Source organism: Gigantopelta aegis, chromosome 2 (assembly GCF_016097555.1).
Source record: "Gigantopelta aegis isolate Gae_Host chromosome 2, Gae_host_genome, whole genome shotgun sequence".
Classification (NCBI taxonomy): domain Eukaryota; kingdom Metazoa; phylum Mollusca; class Gastropoda; order Neomphalida; family Peltospiridae; genus Gigantopelta; species Gigantopelta aegis.
In genome coordinates this window covers 13,734,083-13,750,701 of record NC_054700.1, presented here as the reverse complement: position 1 = coordinate 13,750,701, position 16,619 = coordinate 13,734,083, and the positions used below count along the sequence as shown (strand labels likewise).

General features: G+C 38.6%; 1 protein-coding gene across 2 annotated transcripts in view; it reads left to right on the top strand.

Moving 5' to 3' along the window:
- Positions 1–1,231: 1,231 nt before the first annotated feature.
- Positions 1,232–16,619, top strand: part of LOC121381568 (phospholipase A and acyltransferase 3-like) — a 19,149-nt gene continuing 3,761 nt past the window's right edge. The window contains exons 1-3 of one of the 2 annotated variants that reach the window (XM_041510905.1): positions 1,232–1,455; positions 5,376–5,478; positions 11,671–11,809. In XM_041510905.1, the coding sequence (XP_041366839.1) occupies positions 1,380–1,455; positions 5,376–5,478; positions 11,671–11,809 (318 nt within the window). In that variant the 5' untranslated portion in view covers positions 1,232–1,379. The remainder of the gene's footprint in view (positions 1,456–5,375; positions 5,479–11,670; positions 11,810–16,619) is intronic. The other variant, XR_005959082.1, reaches the window with a different exon arrangement.

Sequence of the window (16,619 nt, the reverse complement as noted above, 5' to 3'; positions counted from 1 at the left end):
CTATTCCTAACGGGTTAATTTTTAATTAACCCTAACTACTCATTCAGTAACCTTGTGACACAGAATTAATATTGGTACCTATCACAATAAAGACAATAACCTACAGTGTACCTAGGTCCTCTAGGATGACTGGCTAAGCTTTATATTACCAAACACTCATATACTGTTAGAACAAAAAGTCTACGATTTACTTCGTCAGATGACCGAAGACACTGTCTAAAGAATATTGGTATAATACAGTATTAAAATATTTAAGTCACATCAATCACATCAAGGTTATACACAGAGCAGAAATGATATTTACCAAAGTCCAAACGGACTAACGTTCCCAGGAAGCTTCCTTTTCCGTTTCTCCTAGATATCTCTAAATTCTAGCTATTTATTATAATTCAGGATTTTGCCTGGGGGTACAAGGCGGTACCTCACGTATCATCTCATATTCCAACTCTACTAGAGTCGATATATTTCTCTCTGATCGTCAGACTTACTGACGCCATCGTCGCCAAATCACGGTTGTAAAAACCGCACTCGCAGAGGTATTACGTAACTACTCGCCACATGGCCTCCGCACCTGGCTAAGGGTGTGTATTAGGCGTACCGATCGAGGACTGTCGCGCAGAAGTATTACGTAACAAGTTGCCCATCTGGGCTTAAGTGCAATTAAACTGCACACGGCCCTCTAACACAAGTAAAATCGCCACAGGCGAAACAAATTTAGGAGCATGTACCGTCACAAGGGTCATTCATAACTAATTCCTTTGTGAACCGACTACTATTTGCTGTAATGAAAGAAATGGTTCTTGCCAACCAGTTTTACGCGCATGCGCCGTACTGCGTCATTTCCTGCTTCGGCGAACATCCCTATTCTCGTTCCGCAATATTTTCATTCCGCTTTTTCGATATGCAGGATAAAAATAGCTTTCAAACGTTTAAATGTGTCATCTTCAAACATCTAATCCTGGAAAGGTTACCAAAGGTATTGTACTTAATATTTTTGTCTAAAATTTATTAAAATATGTTGTTGTACGTGTTGAGGCTCTTAAAAAAAGCACATATGCCTGATTTTATTAAATCGTGATTGCAAATGGAAAATTCGAGCCAATGGATAAACGTTACGGCACAGCAATAAACATCACAATAATAAATATCGTGCCGGAGACGTTTATCGTGATGAACTAGGGGAAAACCCATCTATAAATAACATAATCCTCGGAATTCTCTATTTCGTAAAATAGGGTAAATCGTTGGACGTATTATTAACACTAAGATTGTTTGTGGCAGCCACACTATCAAACAGACAGAAAGCAAGGACAAAGTATACTACTATATATTGAAATTAAAACTGCAAATCGTACCACAGCTGAGCAAGTAACTGAGAAATGTCTGAGTATTTGGAACCAGGTGATTTGGTGATTTTCTATCGCACAGGATACAGACATTGGACAGTGTATTCGTGTAAGTATTTGCCGTTAGATCAAATAAATTCCCAAATAGCTTTCCAGTTAGATATGGTCCCGACGTAGCATTGCAGGCGCGTGTGCAGGGATTTGTGTTGTGCTAAGCGCACATTAAGTTAATAACCATGGGCGTACGACCCGGGGGGGGCGGGGGGGGGGGGGGCAAATTCGGGCAAAACAGTGGGAAAACAGTGGGGAAAATTCGGGCAGTTTTTATCTGGGTAAAATTTCGGGAAAATCAACCCCTCCAGCCCCCCTAAATCAAAGAGTCCCCATACGCCCATGTTAATAACCACACACCTTTCACCACTTTTATAGGGGGAGAGGGGGCAATCACATTGTCTATTCGTTTACTTATATGCAAATTGGCTCTACATACAAATTCGTCATGCGAACCCTTAGCGAAACTACACACGTGAGCATATTACAATTCTCTAGCGATTCTGAAGGGTTCGTTGTAGTGTTCATCTACTAATAAGAAAACGTGCGTTAGAAAACAGAAGGTCGAAATTGAAATGAAACTATACAACTGAAACAAATATCAGATGGAAACAAAACAGCGAAATAGGAGGGAGTGAATGATGCACTTGGTTATTGCATGGGCGTCAGTCCGGCTTTAAATGTGGAGGGGGCGGTGTTTTATCGGGGGGTCTATAACAATGCACGATTAACGTGCGTGCACACACGCACAAACTGCAGGCTGAACTTGATCCTGCACGTAGAACTGGATTTAACTGGGTTAAGTAATAATTAAGCCAACCTTTGGACGGCAAAAATGCGACAGTAGGCCCCTGTTTTGTTTGTTTTGTTTTGTTTTGTTTGTTTTTTGTTTTTTGTTTGTTTGGGGTGTTTTTTGTTTTGTTTTTTTGTTTTGTTGTTGTTTGTTTGTTTGTTGTTGTTTGTTTGTTTGTTGTTGTTTTTGGGGGTTTTTTGTGGGTTTTTTGTTTGTTTGTTGGGTTTTTGGGGGGATGGGGGGGGGGGGGGGGGGGGGGGTTACGCTGTACATTAAACCGAACGATCACTTTCCGAATCAGTCAAAATAATTTGCAAACGTTTAATGAAAAGCGACTGGCTGGTCGTATGCCACATTTGTGACGCTGGAAAACGTGTTATCCGTTTTCGAACCAAACACTATAGCGTTGTAACCGTCTAGACTCTCTCCCCTGCTAAATTCCATGCACACGCGCCTGATAATAATAATAAGAAGAAGAAGAAGAAGAAATGGTGAGTTCATGTTCCGACTGTTTATTATTTTATTTCAGCGTATTCGCAGTTATTTTCGTCATGAAATAATACTCTTTTTTAAAATTATTATTATATAGCCGGCCCTCATTTGCCAAGTCTCTATACACGGCGGACGTTTATATAAAATTCTAAAATACATTATACGGTTGTCGAATATACAGCTTCATCACTACGAGTCTGTTTTGCCGTATTTTTATGACTTTTCAAAAGAAGACTTCCAAATTTTAAAAATAAAGCGTGTCATGGAATTCCTTCGATCGTAGTTCAATTAAAATGTTTTGGATCATACAATAACTAGGTTATATATCTTTTTATATGCAGACAAGATAGCACATACTACGTAGCTTTGTTATTAGTAAAATTATGAAGGAGGAATTTGTTTTAATCTGCAAACTGTTATGAAAAAACCCTATTAGAGCACGACCGGTTATTGAATACAGAAATAATCCAAGTCTCAAGGATGTCTTAGTCTCGACACGACTACCTGCCGTCTAAGCCTGTTTGTAAGCCTCTAACCCAGTCCATTTTTTAGCGGTTGGTTTGTTTGTTATCCCGTTTCATAACAATCTTCTAAAAGACAAATGCATCGAGTTCGGCTAATAAATCCAACGTAGTACTAGCCAAACAAATTAAAAACAAGACTGACAGAATATCGCAACGGTCAATTTAAAATCAATATCAGTGGCGGATCCACAAAATCCATTTAGGAGGGGGGGGGGGGAGACAATGACATGAGGCGAAATGCCAAGGGAACTTTGGGGAAGTTTGGATGGGGATCGTAAAAAAATTAAAATTAATACATACACATACATACATACATACATACATACATACATACATACATACATACATACATACATACAATGGATGCCTCAATAGCTCAGAGCGCATCGTGGTTAGTCTTGCAATTTGCGGGCGATTCGGTGCCACAGGTGCGAGTCCCAGCAACGGCATGGGACAATTTTGTGACACCAGAAAGGATTTAATTATCCCCTGCGCCAGTGCGTTAATATCTATGTATGTAACAGTCAATCTCGACATACATACAATATACAGATATTCATACATCAATACATACATCAATACATACATACATACATACATACATACATACATACATACATACATACGTACGTACGTACTTACATACATACTTAATTATAAACAGTTCTTGGGATTTCCTATGTTGCCGTTAGCTATTAGTTATTACGAAATATAATTATTAGGCTACACCTTGTCAGTCTTTTTAATTCCCGAGAAGGTTTGGGAAAACCCATCTATAAATAACATAATCCCGGGAATTCCCTATTTCGTAAAATAGAGTAAATCGTTGGACGTATTATTAACACTAAGATTGTTTGTGGCAGCCACACTATCAATAGGTGGTCATCAAATGTCATTCAGATCTGTTTGGTGTGCGATTGGCTTTCATATCGTAACTATTTTCTGAGTAAGTTCGGGAAAGAAGACGGATGAAATTGTGTACGATCACAAACGCAAACACACAGAAAGCAAGGACAAACTACACGTCCGTAAATATATTGAAATTAAAACCGCAAATTGTACCACAGTTGAGCAAGTAACTGAGAAATGTGCGATTATTTGGAACCAGGTGATTTGGTGATTTTCTATCGCACAGGATAGAGACATTGGACAGTGTATTCGTGTAAGTATTTGCTGTTAGATCAAATAAATTCCCAAACAGCTTTCCAGTTAGATATGGTCCCGACAAAGCATTGCAGGCGCGTGTGCAGGGATTTGTGTAGTGCTAAGCGCACATTAAGTTAATAACCACATTCATTTCACCACTTTTATTGGGGGGGGGGGGGGGGGGGGGGGCTATCACATTGTCTATTTGTTTACTTATATGCAAATTGGCTCTACATGCAAATATGTCATGCGAACCCTTAGCGAAACTACACACGTGAGTATATTACAATTCTCTAGAGATTCTGAAGGGTTCGTTGTAGACAATCTGATTAAAATTAGCATTGTATGGACTCCTGTCCAGGTGACATTTCATCTATAAATAACAACTTAAATATCGACCAATTATACTTCGCCTTTTATAGCGTTATTCGGGAGCATACAAATTCTAAAAATATCGGGCGAGACTATTTATGCAATAGGCGAACTTGTTGATCTATAGAAAGTGCAGTAATAAACTGTTTGACTGTCTTACAAATATTAAGACGACCAGAAACACATTGAAGATACAGACACTGATTTTCTAAACCACAAAATATATTTAATATGTAAATTTAATCGTAGAATATTTTATTAGTCTGAAACATCTTACAATGCAGCAAAGTCAGACATATTTTTACGTCATTTGAATTACTAGTAATGGCGAATTGGAATTAAAGTTGCAAGTACAGTTTACAAAAAAACACGTTCTATTAAGCTTGAGATTATATAATAAAGAGATTATTACCCTCGTGTGTTTCGGTATCGTCAATATCATATATACAAATTAATATTTTTTCTACAGGTACTCCATATATGTTTCAAACGCAAGGTTACATGACACAGTGGCACTAGGTGAAATAAAACGATACATTTTTTGCCCAGATGAAACTAATTTTTATTATTATTATTATTATCATCATTATTATTATTATTATCATTGTTGTCTTTTATTTCTAACTTTCGTGGGGTTTTTTTTTATCACAGATGACGATCAGGTCATTAGTTTCACAGATGATGGGTGGATTAGAGAAGTAGATTTTGAGGTTGCCCAGGAAAACTCGCAAGTGGCATGGCAAAGCGATCCTAGGTAACTACTGGTACAATCAGATTTTGTAATATACACCAACACCAACACACATACACACATAAACATACACACAGACAGACACACTTCACACACACACAGACAGACATACACACATATACTCACAAAGACACACATACAAACACATACACTCACAAACACACGTACATACACACACATACACAGGGCATAAAATTTGGCACAAACGATTTTGTCGTTCGTCTGTCAGTTATGCAAAACTAATATCGACATGAACGACGGATCGTTCGTGCAAAAACAATAATCGCTCGTCAGAAAATGTAATCTGACGTGTTTTAGCTAATATAACTATTTTTGGAATAAAATAAGAAGAGAACGGGCCTAGCATTGCAGGTGTGAGAAAAAAATAATGTATCCGTTTGAACTCGATATCGCGGTCAATTACAAAGTCAGCACCGTCATTAGAAGTGTCAATCACATTTAGTAACATAGTCCCACGTTCCCTTTGATCATTGTTGATATATATATAATTTTTAAAGGTATGTAATAAATACAGAACCTCATATACGTTATTTTCGCTTCCTATTTATTGCACACGTTTATTGTGAGCAAGAACATGCCACTCGACCGCTACGCGGTCGCAGACTCGTGCAATAAATAGGAAGCGAAAAAAAACGTATGTGAAGTTTATTTATTTATTTATTTATTTATTTATTATATTTATTTACTTTTTGACACCTGTGTGGTTTCGTTGAAATATATGCTTTAATTCTGAAACATATATTGTAATGAAACAAGTACAACCCTTGCTAAATCAAATTATTAAAATATGACATACACAGCGAAGAAAATAGTACGTTTAATAAGGGACCTTAAAATAACGAAGTGGAAATTAGAACATGATGAAACACTGAGCTGCAGCATCAATTGGATCGATCGAGGATTCGCAGAACTTCGAGTTTTTCCGTTCAGACCCGGAAGCTCAAAGCTTCCGGGAAATCCCCGTTTGATTCAGACTATTGTTTGGCGCCAACAAGTACTCCCCTGTAACAGAATCGATGGGGTAGTGTGCTGAAATGTAAATGGCAGCTTTCAAGTTAGTCCCAGCATACCAAATAATAACAATAATTTAGTATTTATGATAATAATTTGGAGAAAAGCTACGAAAATCGCCCATCTTAGATTCTCATTTGATTACCGTTGCCGGTTAACCTTTTCATTTGTATCTGAACCACTGGAGAAAATCCTGCATACACACATACAGACACACACATACACACAAAGACACACACATACATACATACACACATATACAAATGCATGCCTACATACGTACATACATACATACAGTCTGACAGTGGTCTCTCCAATATTCAGGAAAGGGATGGAGGGAATCGGTAGAGCTGGTTCCACTTATAGGAAGGGATGGTACCTAAGATTTGCAGGGTACAAGTACTTCGAACATGTCTTGTATATTTATTTTGCCTTTTGTACGCAAACGTTGTACTGTGAAAGAAAAATTAGATGTTGTAATTTAATTTTGGTTTCGACAAAATCTTTCAGTGGCCCAAAGCGGCCAAAGGGAATACGGTATTACCAGAAAGAAAAAAGTGGGACAGGGACTATGAGAAACTTGTTTTATTTTACAATGAATAACTTCAGTATGTATGAATACATAACAGAAATACAACATACAAAAGTATTAATATCTCTTTAAATGCACGTGACATAATCGCGTTTTCCTGTGATTCACTTCCTGGGTCACTGACCTTCATTCGACACTGACCTGAACCCCCTGCTCGTGAATAAGCTCATCCCGTAGTAGGCTGATAATGAGTTATTTTACCCACCTCATGGGCGGATCCAGGAAATATTTTTAGGGGGGGGGACCAAAAAAGAAGGGCACATTGACTCGTCAAAAGGGCACCTTACTACAAGTTTTGATATTTACAATTAATATGAATTCCTACAGTTCTACGTCATAATATACTAGCAATAATGAAGTAAATTGGCGTCACTCGCGTTAGAACCTCAATGGGGCCCCATTGAGACTCAATAATACAGACACATATCTGCAAGCTTGCGCATGTACACGAAAATCTTGATTTCATTTATCTACAATATAATTATTGTTTACTTAAAAAAAAAAAAATTCTACAAACAAAAAGGGCACTTGGACATTTTGAGGGCACTTGAACAATTTTTTTGGGGGACGCGTCCCCCTGGTCCCCCCCCCCCCCCCCCTTGGATCCGCCCATGCACCTGGGTTTATTCCCGGTCATATACGCGTAAGTTTAATTGTAAACAACGATGAACCGGATTACTCTGGTAGTTCAAGACGATGGCATGACTTGTGATTTTGGATGGCGGCCTAAATAAACGGATGGCGGATATTACTACCGCTGCCAATGGATGGCGGGTGTCTTGGAAATAAAGTCTTAAGAGATGGCTGGCCCGCCATCGCTTATGACATGTAGCGAGATCCCTGTAATTAATAATTTCATACATACATACATACATACATACATTTGTGCCGCTTGTAGAAATACTACCATTCTGCTAATTGGGTAAATAAAACTTGAATTTGGTGAAAGATTTTCTGATAAAAATTGGCCAAAATTTTGGGAGGAAAAAGAAGGAAATGGTTTATTTAACGACGCACTCAACACATTTTATTTACGGTTATATGGCGTCGGACATATGGTTAACGACCATACAGATATTGAAAGAGAAAACCCGCTGTCGCCACTTCATGGGTTACTCTTTTCGATTAGCAGCAAGGGATCTTTTATATGCACCATCCCAGAGACCGAATAGTACATATCACGGCCTTTGTAATACCAGTTGTGGAGCACTGGCTGGAACGAGAAATAGCCCAATGGGCCCACCGACGGGAATCGATCCTAGATTGATCGCGCATCAGGCGAGCGCTGAACCACTGAACTACGTCCCGCCCCCTACTTTGGGAGAGTTATCTTAAACCCTGATCAGGCACGGCGGGGGCAAATTAAGAAGTATTATTAATATATGCACGCATTTCTCATGATGAAGGGCGGGATTTAACTCAGTCAGTTGAGTGCTCGCTTGAAGTGCTTGCGTCGCAGGATCGAACCAGTTCGGTGGATCCATTCAGCTGATTGGGTTTTTCTCGTTCCAACCTGTGCACCACAACTGATCAAAGGCCGGGTTTGTGCTTTCCTGTCTGTGGGAAAGTGCATTGTTATAAAAGATCCCTTGCTGCATTAGCCAATGATTAATTAATCAGTGTTCTACTGGTGTCGTTAAACAAAAACAGTCTTTTACTAGTCATGATGAATTTTACTTATAAAATACATTTCAGACCATCTAGTTTTGAAAATGTTCCACGGACGTATGTATATGAACATAATGTTTAACGAGTTTCCTCTGATGACTACATGTTAGAATTATCATGTTTGACACCCAATAGCCGACGGTTAATTAACCAATGTGCTGTAGTGGTGTCATTAAACAAAAACTAGCTTTAACTTGTCACGATGAATTGCAGACCATCTAGTTTTGAAAATGTTCCACGGACGTACGTATATGAACACTCTAGAATGAATGAATGTTTAAGGACACCCTAGCACGAAACATACACATCGGCTATTGGGTGTCACAAAAGGTAAGTATATGAAATAACTGGCTACCAAGTGTAGTCAGGGCAAAATACAGTTTAACCCCCCAAAAATTGCTACAAAAGATTGTTCAATTGATTCTGTTAGGTTGTAGTGTACTTTTTAACATACTAAAAGTTTACCAAAATCGGAGCCACGGAAAAGTGCTTTTTTTTCAAGATGGTGTCCAAGATGGCCGCTAAAACCTCCGAATGGCCATAAGTCTGTAACTATCAACTCAATTTTGATGATCTTGGTGTCTATCCCTAGGTTTTCGGGGGCAAGGAACACATTGAGACCATAAAGAATGACACTGGAAATCCAATATGGCGTCCAACATGGCCGCAGGCACCTCCGCATATAGCCAACTGTTCACTCAAAGTTGATGATCTTTGTGTCTATCCCCAGGTTTCTGGGGGGCAAGGTACACATTAAGACCACTTTGGATGTCACTGAGCTATTGCATCATTATGAAATTCAATTCATGACCATTAACCATATACCATCACCTATTACGCAATCATTTCTGTCCACAGAATCAGTTTTAGAGTGTCATCCTCCTCCTCCTCAATTCAATCTCTTGAGTGTTGTTGGGATTATCACAGTTTTCAGTTTGGCATGGGCCACATGCTGCAGTACAAGGAAGTCTATAACGTCTGCAGCTGCATCGGGAGGATTTGCATCCTGCTGTACAGTTACAATGAATAACTTTGAGAAGTTCGTCAGGAGCAGCGTTCTTCTCCGTCATGACTGGAATCAACTGATGGCTTTCCTCCCTCCATCCCCAATCTGTGGGGTTCATGTCATTTGCCATGCCCATCCACACCATAATTTGGTAGTACACACGTAGGCTATGGAATGTTGTTGCAGGGGAAGTTGGGGGAAGCCTTTCAGGGGTGACAAATGCTTTAGCAGTTGCCACTTTCTTAGTGAAAATGATATGGCGCAGTGATGATAGTGTATCCTTAGACTTGCCGCCAAAGAGATCAACCATCAGGTCCTTGCCCAGTTCTGATATGTCCTCCTGAGATCTATTTTGAAGAGTGAATGCACTAGCAGAGGACTTCATGACAGGATAAGATTTCACTAATTTCTGGAAAGCTAACTTTTTTCCGATGCCAAAAATCCTTGAGGTTGAATCACAACCCGTGTAGGCATGAATAAAGAGCAACTCATTGCAAACATCGTCTCCTAAGGTTTCTTTCTACAGGGTAATGTTATACACTTTGTGTTCTTTTGACTGCTTGTTGGCGTCAGAACGGAAATAGATGACTCATTATCTGTTCTGGGGTAGTGTAGGAGCAGGATTAGCAAATCTGTATCCTCGCCAACCAACGTTGTGGTGCAATGACGGGAGCGTTCAACAGTGGCCTTAACGATATCAACGTCCGCATCCCCTGGTGACTGAATGACATGGCATCCTCTTTTAGTCAGTGCTGTGCTGATGAGAGCAATCATATCTGCCTTGTTTTTGTCACGAGACAAGAAGTCTTCCTTTTTGCCTGAAAACTCTGTTTCTGCAGTGAAACTAACAATGGGGTGCGTGGTTTCCCCCCGTCTCTGATGCGTGTTGTCCTTTATAGAGGGACTTTCAACATAGCTATCAAACATCACTGTCGCTTGTCCGTAATGTCTTAGAGTGAAGTCTGCATAAGACTCCGCTATTGCACCATATGAGTCACCTTTCTTCCACGGTAAACGATGGAGCAAAGAACCATCATCAAGCACGTAACAATCTGTTTCAGGAATAGAGTTCATCACCGCCTCACTTGATAAGTCTGTAGCATGGTCTCGAATTGCCTGAGCAAGTTGAGGTTTGTCCGCTTTTCGTAGAATGTTCTCGGTCTCAAAGAGGGCTGGAGGGAAGGGGCTTAGTTCATAACTCAAAACCTCATCAAGGGAAAGAAGCACTGAAAATATGGAAGGCCATTTCAGCAAAAATTCTTTGCTCACCTAGTTTTTCAGGTCTGTAATATCAAAGTGGTCTGAATGTGTACCTTGCCCTCGATAACCTGGGGATAGACACAAAGATCATCAACTTTGAATGAACAGTTGGCTATATGCGGAGGTGCCGGCGGCCATGTTGGACGCCATATTGGATTTCCAGTGTCATTCTGTATGGTCTCAATGTGTTCCTTGCCCCTGAAAACCTAGGGATAGACACTAAGATCATCAAAATTGAGTTGATAGTTAACAGACTTATGGCCATTCGGAGGTTTCGGCGGCCATCTTGGACGCCATCTTCAAAAAAACACTTTTCCGGTGCTCCGATTTTGGTAAACTTTTAGTATGTTAAAAAGTACACTAAAACCTAACAGAATCAATTGAAAAACCTTTTGTAGCAATTTTGGGGGGGTTGAGGGGGTATTTTCCATATATTGACTAGTCTAGTGAGTCAGACCAGTTCAAAGACAAAGTTCTACTCGCATCTTCCCCTCAATGTTCCTCAGCTTCCGCAGTGTCTGTTGATAGCCTATATTGCCCCATTTGTAGTTAAATAAGTTCGATATACAAATACTGAAAACCATGTACTTCCATTATGATATACTGCAGTGTTGCTTTATTTTGTGAATATTTCTAGCCCTTTTTCTCGAGAAGAAATCATTCGCAGAGCGAGATCTAAACTTGGATATCAGAATTTTGGGCGGTTCAACACACTTCTCAATAACTATGAACACTTTGCCAAGTGGTGTCGTTATAATGAAGTACAAAGCTCGCAGGTAGATAGTGCAGTGTCACCTTGTTGTCTCATAAAAAAGTTCTTTTTTTACTTTCTTTTTTCTTTTCTTTTTTTTTGAATAAAAATCTCCATAATGCAAGAGATGGGACCTGGAGGTCATTATATTTCGAATAATGTTGATCTAATTCCATATTAAACAATATGAATTGTAATTCCATATTAAACTCTTTTTTTCACCCCAATTGAAAAGTTATTTAGCAGTGATGAAGATCACCGTCTAGTAAGGGAAACGTGTTTGGATATACCAATTACAAACTAAAACATCACATGCTTGTGTTTTATTTAATGTAATCTTAACCACTTAGCAACCTCTTAAAGGCATACGCTACAAATATTTCTACCACTCAAAATCTGATAGTTTCTCACCTATTTATTCCACAAGCATATCAAAACATATATCTGAAAAAACATTGCGTTGTTACCGGACTAGAGTTTTCTTTTTACACATCTTGAACGTCGTGTCATTTTGTCGTATTTTGTGAACAAATACCTTAAAATTGAAATTTGCTTTAATCTATACCTAATTAAGAGTTATTTAAATTGAAATACATGTCAAATTTAATGTATATGTGTGCATTATAGAAATTATTTTGGTACAACGTAATGTGCATTAACGTTTTATGTTCTTGACAAAAATATAGAGTTATTTCAATATATTTAAACTACAATTTCGTACTTTTTTTCACAACTAAAATATTCCCACAAATCTTGTATAAAGATTACTAGATTGTCTACTTATTAAAAATTAAATAAAACAGAAAGGTCACTGGCCTATTTATTTATTTTTTATTTCAAAACATATATCCCTTACCCCATACTATTTTTTGTATTTAACGTTGTGTAATGCAAAATGCAATAACACTGTCTTGTCTAATTATCAACATTTCTAACAATAATAAAATGTATATAACTACAAATAGACCAGAAAACATCTTATAACACACATGTATGTCATGCGCGGAATCGGGGGTGGGGTTTTCACACACACACACACACACACACACACACCCCGCCAAAAAATTCATGTATAGCACATAAATATAATGCATTTACAGGAATTTAGTGGGGGAACATCCAATATCTTGCTCAGCTTGATATTTTTGTGGAAGATTACATTAGTATACAGGGCCGTAGCTAGCATAGGGGCAAGGGGGCACTTACCCCCCTCCCCCCCCCCCCCCGAAAAAAAAATTCGGAAAGCATTATATAAACTTAAAGAAAAGGAGTTTTAGGCTATTAACTATTCAGTTGCCCACCTCCCACCCCAAACAAAAAAATCCTAGCTACGGCCCTGGTATATTTTTTGAATACTGTAGATGCCCTTTATAAATATTGCACCCTCCCTAGAAACATCATGCATCCCCCCGCCCCTTTATGTAATTGTGTATTTATTTGAATTGGCCAATATTACATAATACTCAAGTAGCCATCTGTTATATTCGCAATTAGGACCCATGTCTACGATCTGTTGACCGTGTCGATATCTCGGGTTAGCAATTAGAAGTCACTTTTCGCACCCTTGTTTTGACTTCGTACACAATAAATAATACTTATAACATATTATATTACCGTAATTTCAAATCAATATTCTGTTGGGTGTGGGTTTTATGTGTTTTTTTGTGTGTGTGGTTTTTTTTTTTTTTTTTTTTTTTATTATAAGATTTTCTTCTTACACAATGAGGTGCATTAGTAATTTTCAAACAAAATATTTTCAATAGCAATTTTATATTCGAATTTCCCCGGCATTTTGAAGATGGAAATCATGCACCCAGTTTATTGTTATTGTAACGCTATGCGAAATGACGTCATTGTAATACTGACGTCATTCCAATTCAAGAAGCTACCGGACTATAATTGTCTCATATATGCACGGCAGTTGTGCGCGTAAACAACACCGGAATATGCCTTTCAATTATCCCTATTAGGAGTATCTGTAAGACATTTTATTGTGTTTTTATTAAAGAAATCCCACAAATAAAAAAAATAAAAAAAGATTAAGGTGGGTTTATACTTTTTACGCCGTCACACGCCGTTAAACGCTAGCACACGCCGGTAAACGGCGACTACCGGCGAAAGCCAGCGCATCGGTTTATACTTTCACGCCGGCGAGAGTCGGCGTACTTAACGGCGTGAACATTTTTCAAAGTTCAACCTTTGTTGAACTTTCAAGGTAAGCGCTGGAAGACGCCAGCTATTCAGCCAATCAGAAGTAGTTACGTCATTTCACAACACAGCACTGGGTCACTGTACAGCAGAATGGAGAACATTGACGAACTTTTAATAAACGAAATACAGGGATATAAGTGTTATATATATATATATATATATATATATATATATATATATATATATATATATATATATATATATATATATATATATATATGTGTGTGTGTGTGTGTGTGTGTGTGTGTGTGTGTGTGTGTGTGTGTGTGTGTGTGTGTGTGGTGTGTGTGTTTCTTTGTGGGCGTATTGGGAAGTTTTGTTCCCAACCAGGTCGCTTCCAGCCAGTTCTACCCCCAGTTGATCAATTTTGCTCCATATGTCTGACTCCCGAAGTTTGCTTCAAAAGCTGCAAGTTCACTATATGACCCATTTGTCAACTTATTTTAAATGTCAATTGCAGAACTTCATGATTTGGAAATGACATGTATATTTAGATCCCCGGACCCTGTTCAAAGTATAACATTAAATCGCCGTGGTTTTGATTGGCTTCAAGGATCTTAATACAAAAGTCGATCAGTGTCCCTTTGGCGTGAGAAAGTAAAGTATTTGGTCCCGATAGTAGTTTTGTACTAAAGTAAACAAATACAATGAAATTAGATCACTCGCGAATACGAAACAAGATCGGCATCTGGCCTCAGATTACAGTTATCTTCCCATTTGGTTGTCCAAAATCCGGAAGTTTCACCGCGCAAGTAGTCTGCTGTTTGACTGTGATTATTTCATGGCAGACAGCTATGAAGTGGCAACTGTTTGACTGAAGTGACAGGGGATAGCATGTAGTTTGTAAACATGTGTAACTTGTTGACATTGAAGACTTGTTTGTGGTAATTCCGGCCCATGCAAAAGTAGTGCTTTTTGTGTAAAATGGGTGTACTCCGGCCTGGTTTAGAGGGTGTGTCTGTTTAAATCAATATGCTGGGAGAAAGAGCTGGACAACAGGGGTTGTCCTTTTCAGGGTGTGTGTCCCCCATGCAGGCAAAGGTACATACAAAACTTCACGGGCCTGCTGATATTAATAAAAATGTTATAGCCACTAAGGCTATATAGAAACATATAGCGAAATTAATTGTGGTCTGAGGCCATCTGCGAGCGTGTACGTCCGTGTGTTTATACCTGGACAATGGCGCTTAACATCTGCCGTCACTCGCCAGCTCACGCCGTCAACCGGCGTACAGTTTACCGGCGTGTGCTAGCGTTTAACGCCGTGTGACGGCATAAAAAGTATAAAACCACCTTTATCTATTCTCCTTACTTACGATATTCAATGAAAATACTTTAGTAAATAAAATTATGACGTAATATTTTTTCGTTCTCTTCACATGACGTCACTGACTTAGGAGCGAATCAAATGGCAAATTTATCAGCATTGTAGTCTGTCTTTTGAACATGATTTAGGGGCCGTCCATAATATTCACAGTGATATTATCCCTATTCTAATACTACATTATGAGGAGTATCTGCAAGCAATTTATGGTTTTATTAAAGAAATCCCACAAATTTTAAAAACCTAATTGTCTATTCTCCTTACTTTAAAACGCTTGCAGTATGTAAAAATTATGACGAAATATATTTTTTCTTTCCTTTGAAATGACGTCATTGACTTAGAAGCGAAGCAAAGGCAAATTTATTAGTATTGTAGTGTGTATTTTGAACATGATTTATTGCCATACAGGATACACTAAAAATATTGCTTCGTTTGCTGCTAATCTGTGTTGTAAAACGTATGCATATGATTGGAATTTACATTTGTGAAGTGGTGTTTCAACCTCATATTGAATTATTTCGAGCAATTCGCCTGGATTAATTATGGCTAAGAACCACGTTGATGGGGTAGGTCTACAAATTTATAACTTTTACTGACATATGTTCACTTGTTTTTATAAATACATAAAATAATATTCATTTACGAAATGGTAAGCATTATTTTCGTGAGTTTTTCAAAATGTTACGATATTTTAAAGAAGTTAATGTTGTTTAAAATTGTGTTTACAAAATCGATAGTCATTTCCATTTTGTCTTCTTTATCAATTTTATTGTTCCAAATAGTATGTTCTAAACAAAAATGGTTTACTTCAGATTGTGATATAGTTATTTCCTCTGAACTTGTTTGTACCATTTTGGGAACACAGACTAGAATAGCAGGCAATATGATACATGATCGAATTGACTGCTGCGATGGATCAGGAACCGGACCTTACTCGGGGAGGAAGGGTGTTCAATGCTGCTAACAAAGTATTAAAAATTACAATGGCACGAAATCATAATAAAATACGAACAACAGGCCCGTGCGCACGGGGGTGCGAGGGGTGCGTAGGCACCCCCCCCCCCCCCCCCATAGTCTGCCGAGGTCCGTCCGTGGATGTGTAAAAAATATTTTGTGGCAAAGAAACATTTCAAATTTACTTCCCAGAATGCAGGAAAATGCATCTCCTGCATCTCCTGCATTATGACGTAATAACCCCCCCCCCCCCCCCCCCCCCCCATCGTCGATTACGCACACCCACCCATATAAATTTCTGAGTACGGGCCTGAGACCAATAACATCATTTTGATCTGAAGTTAGT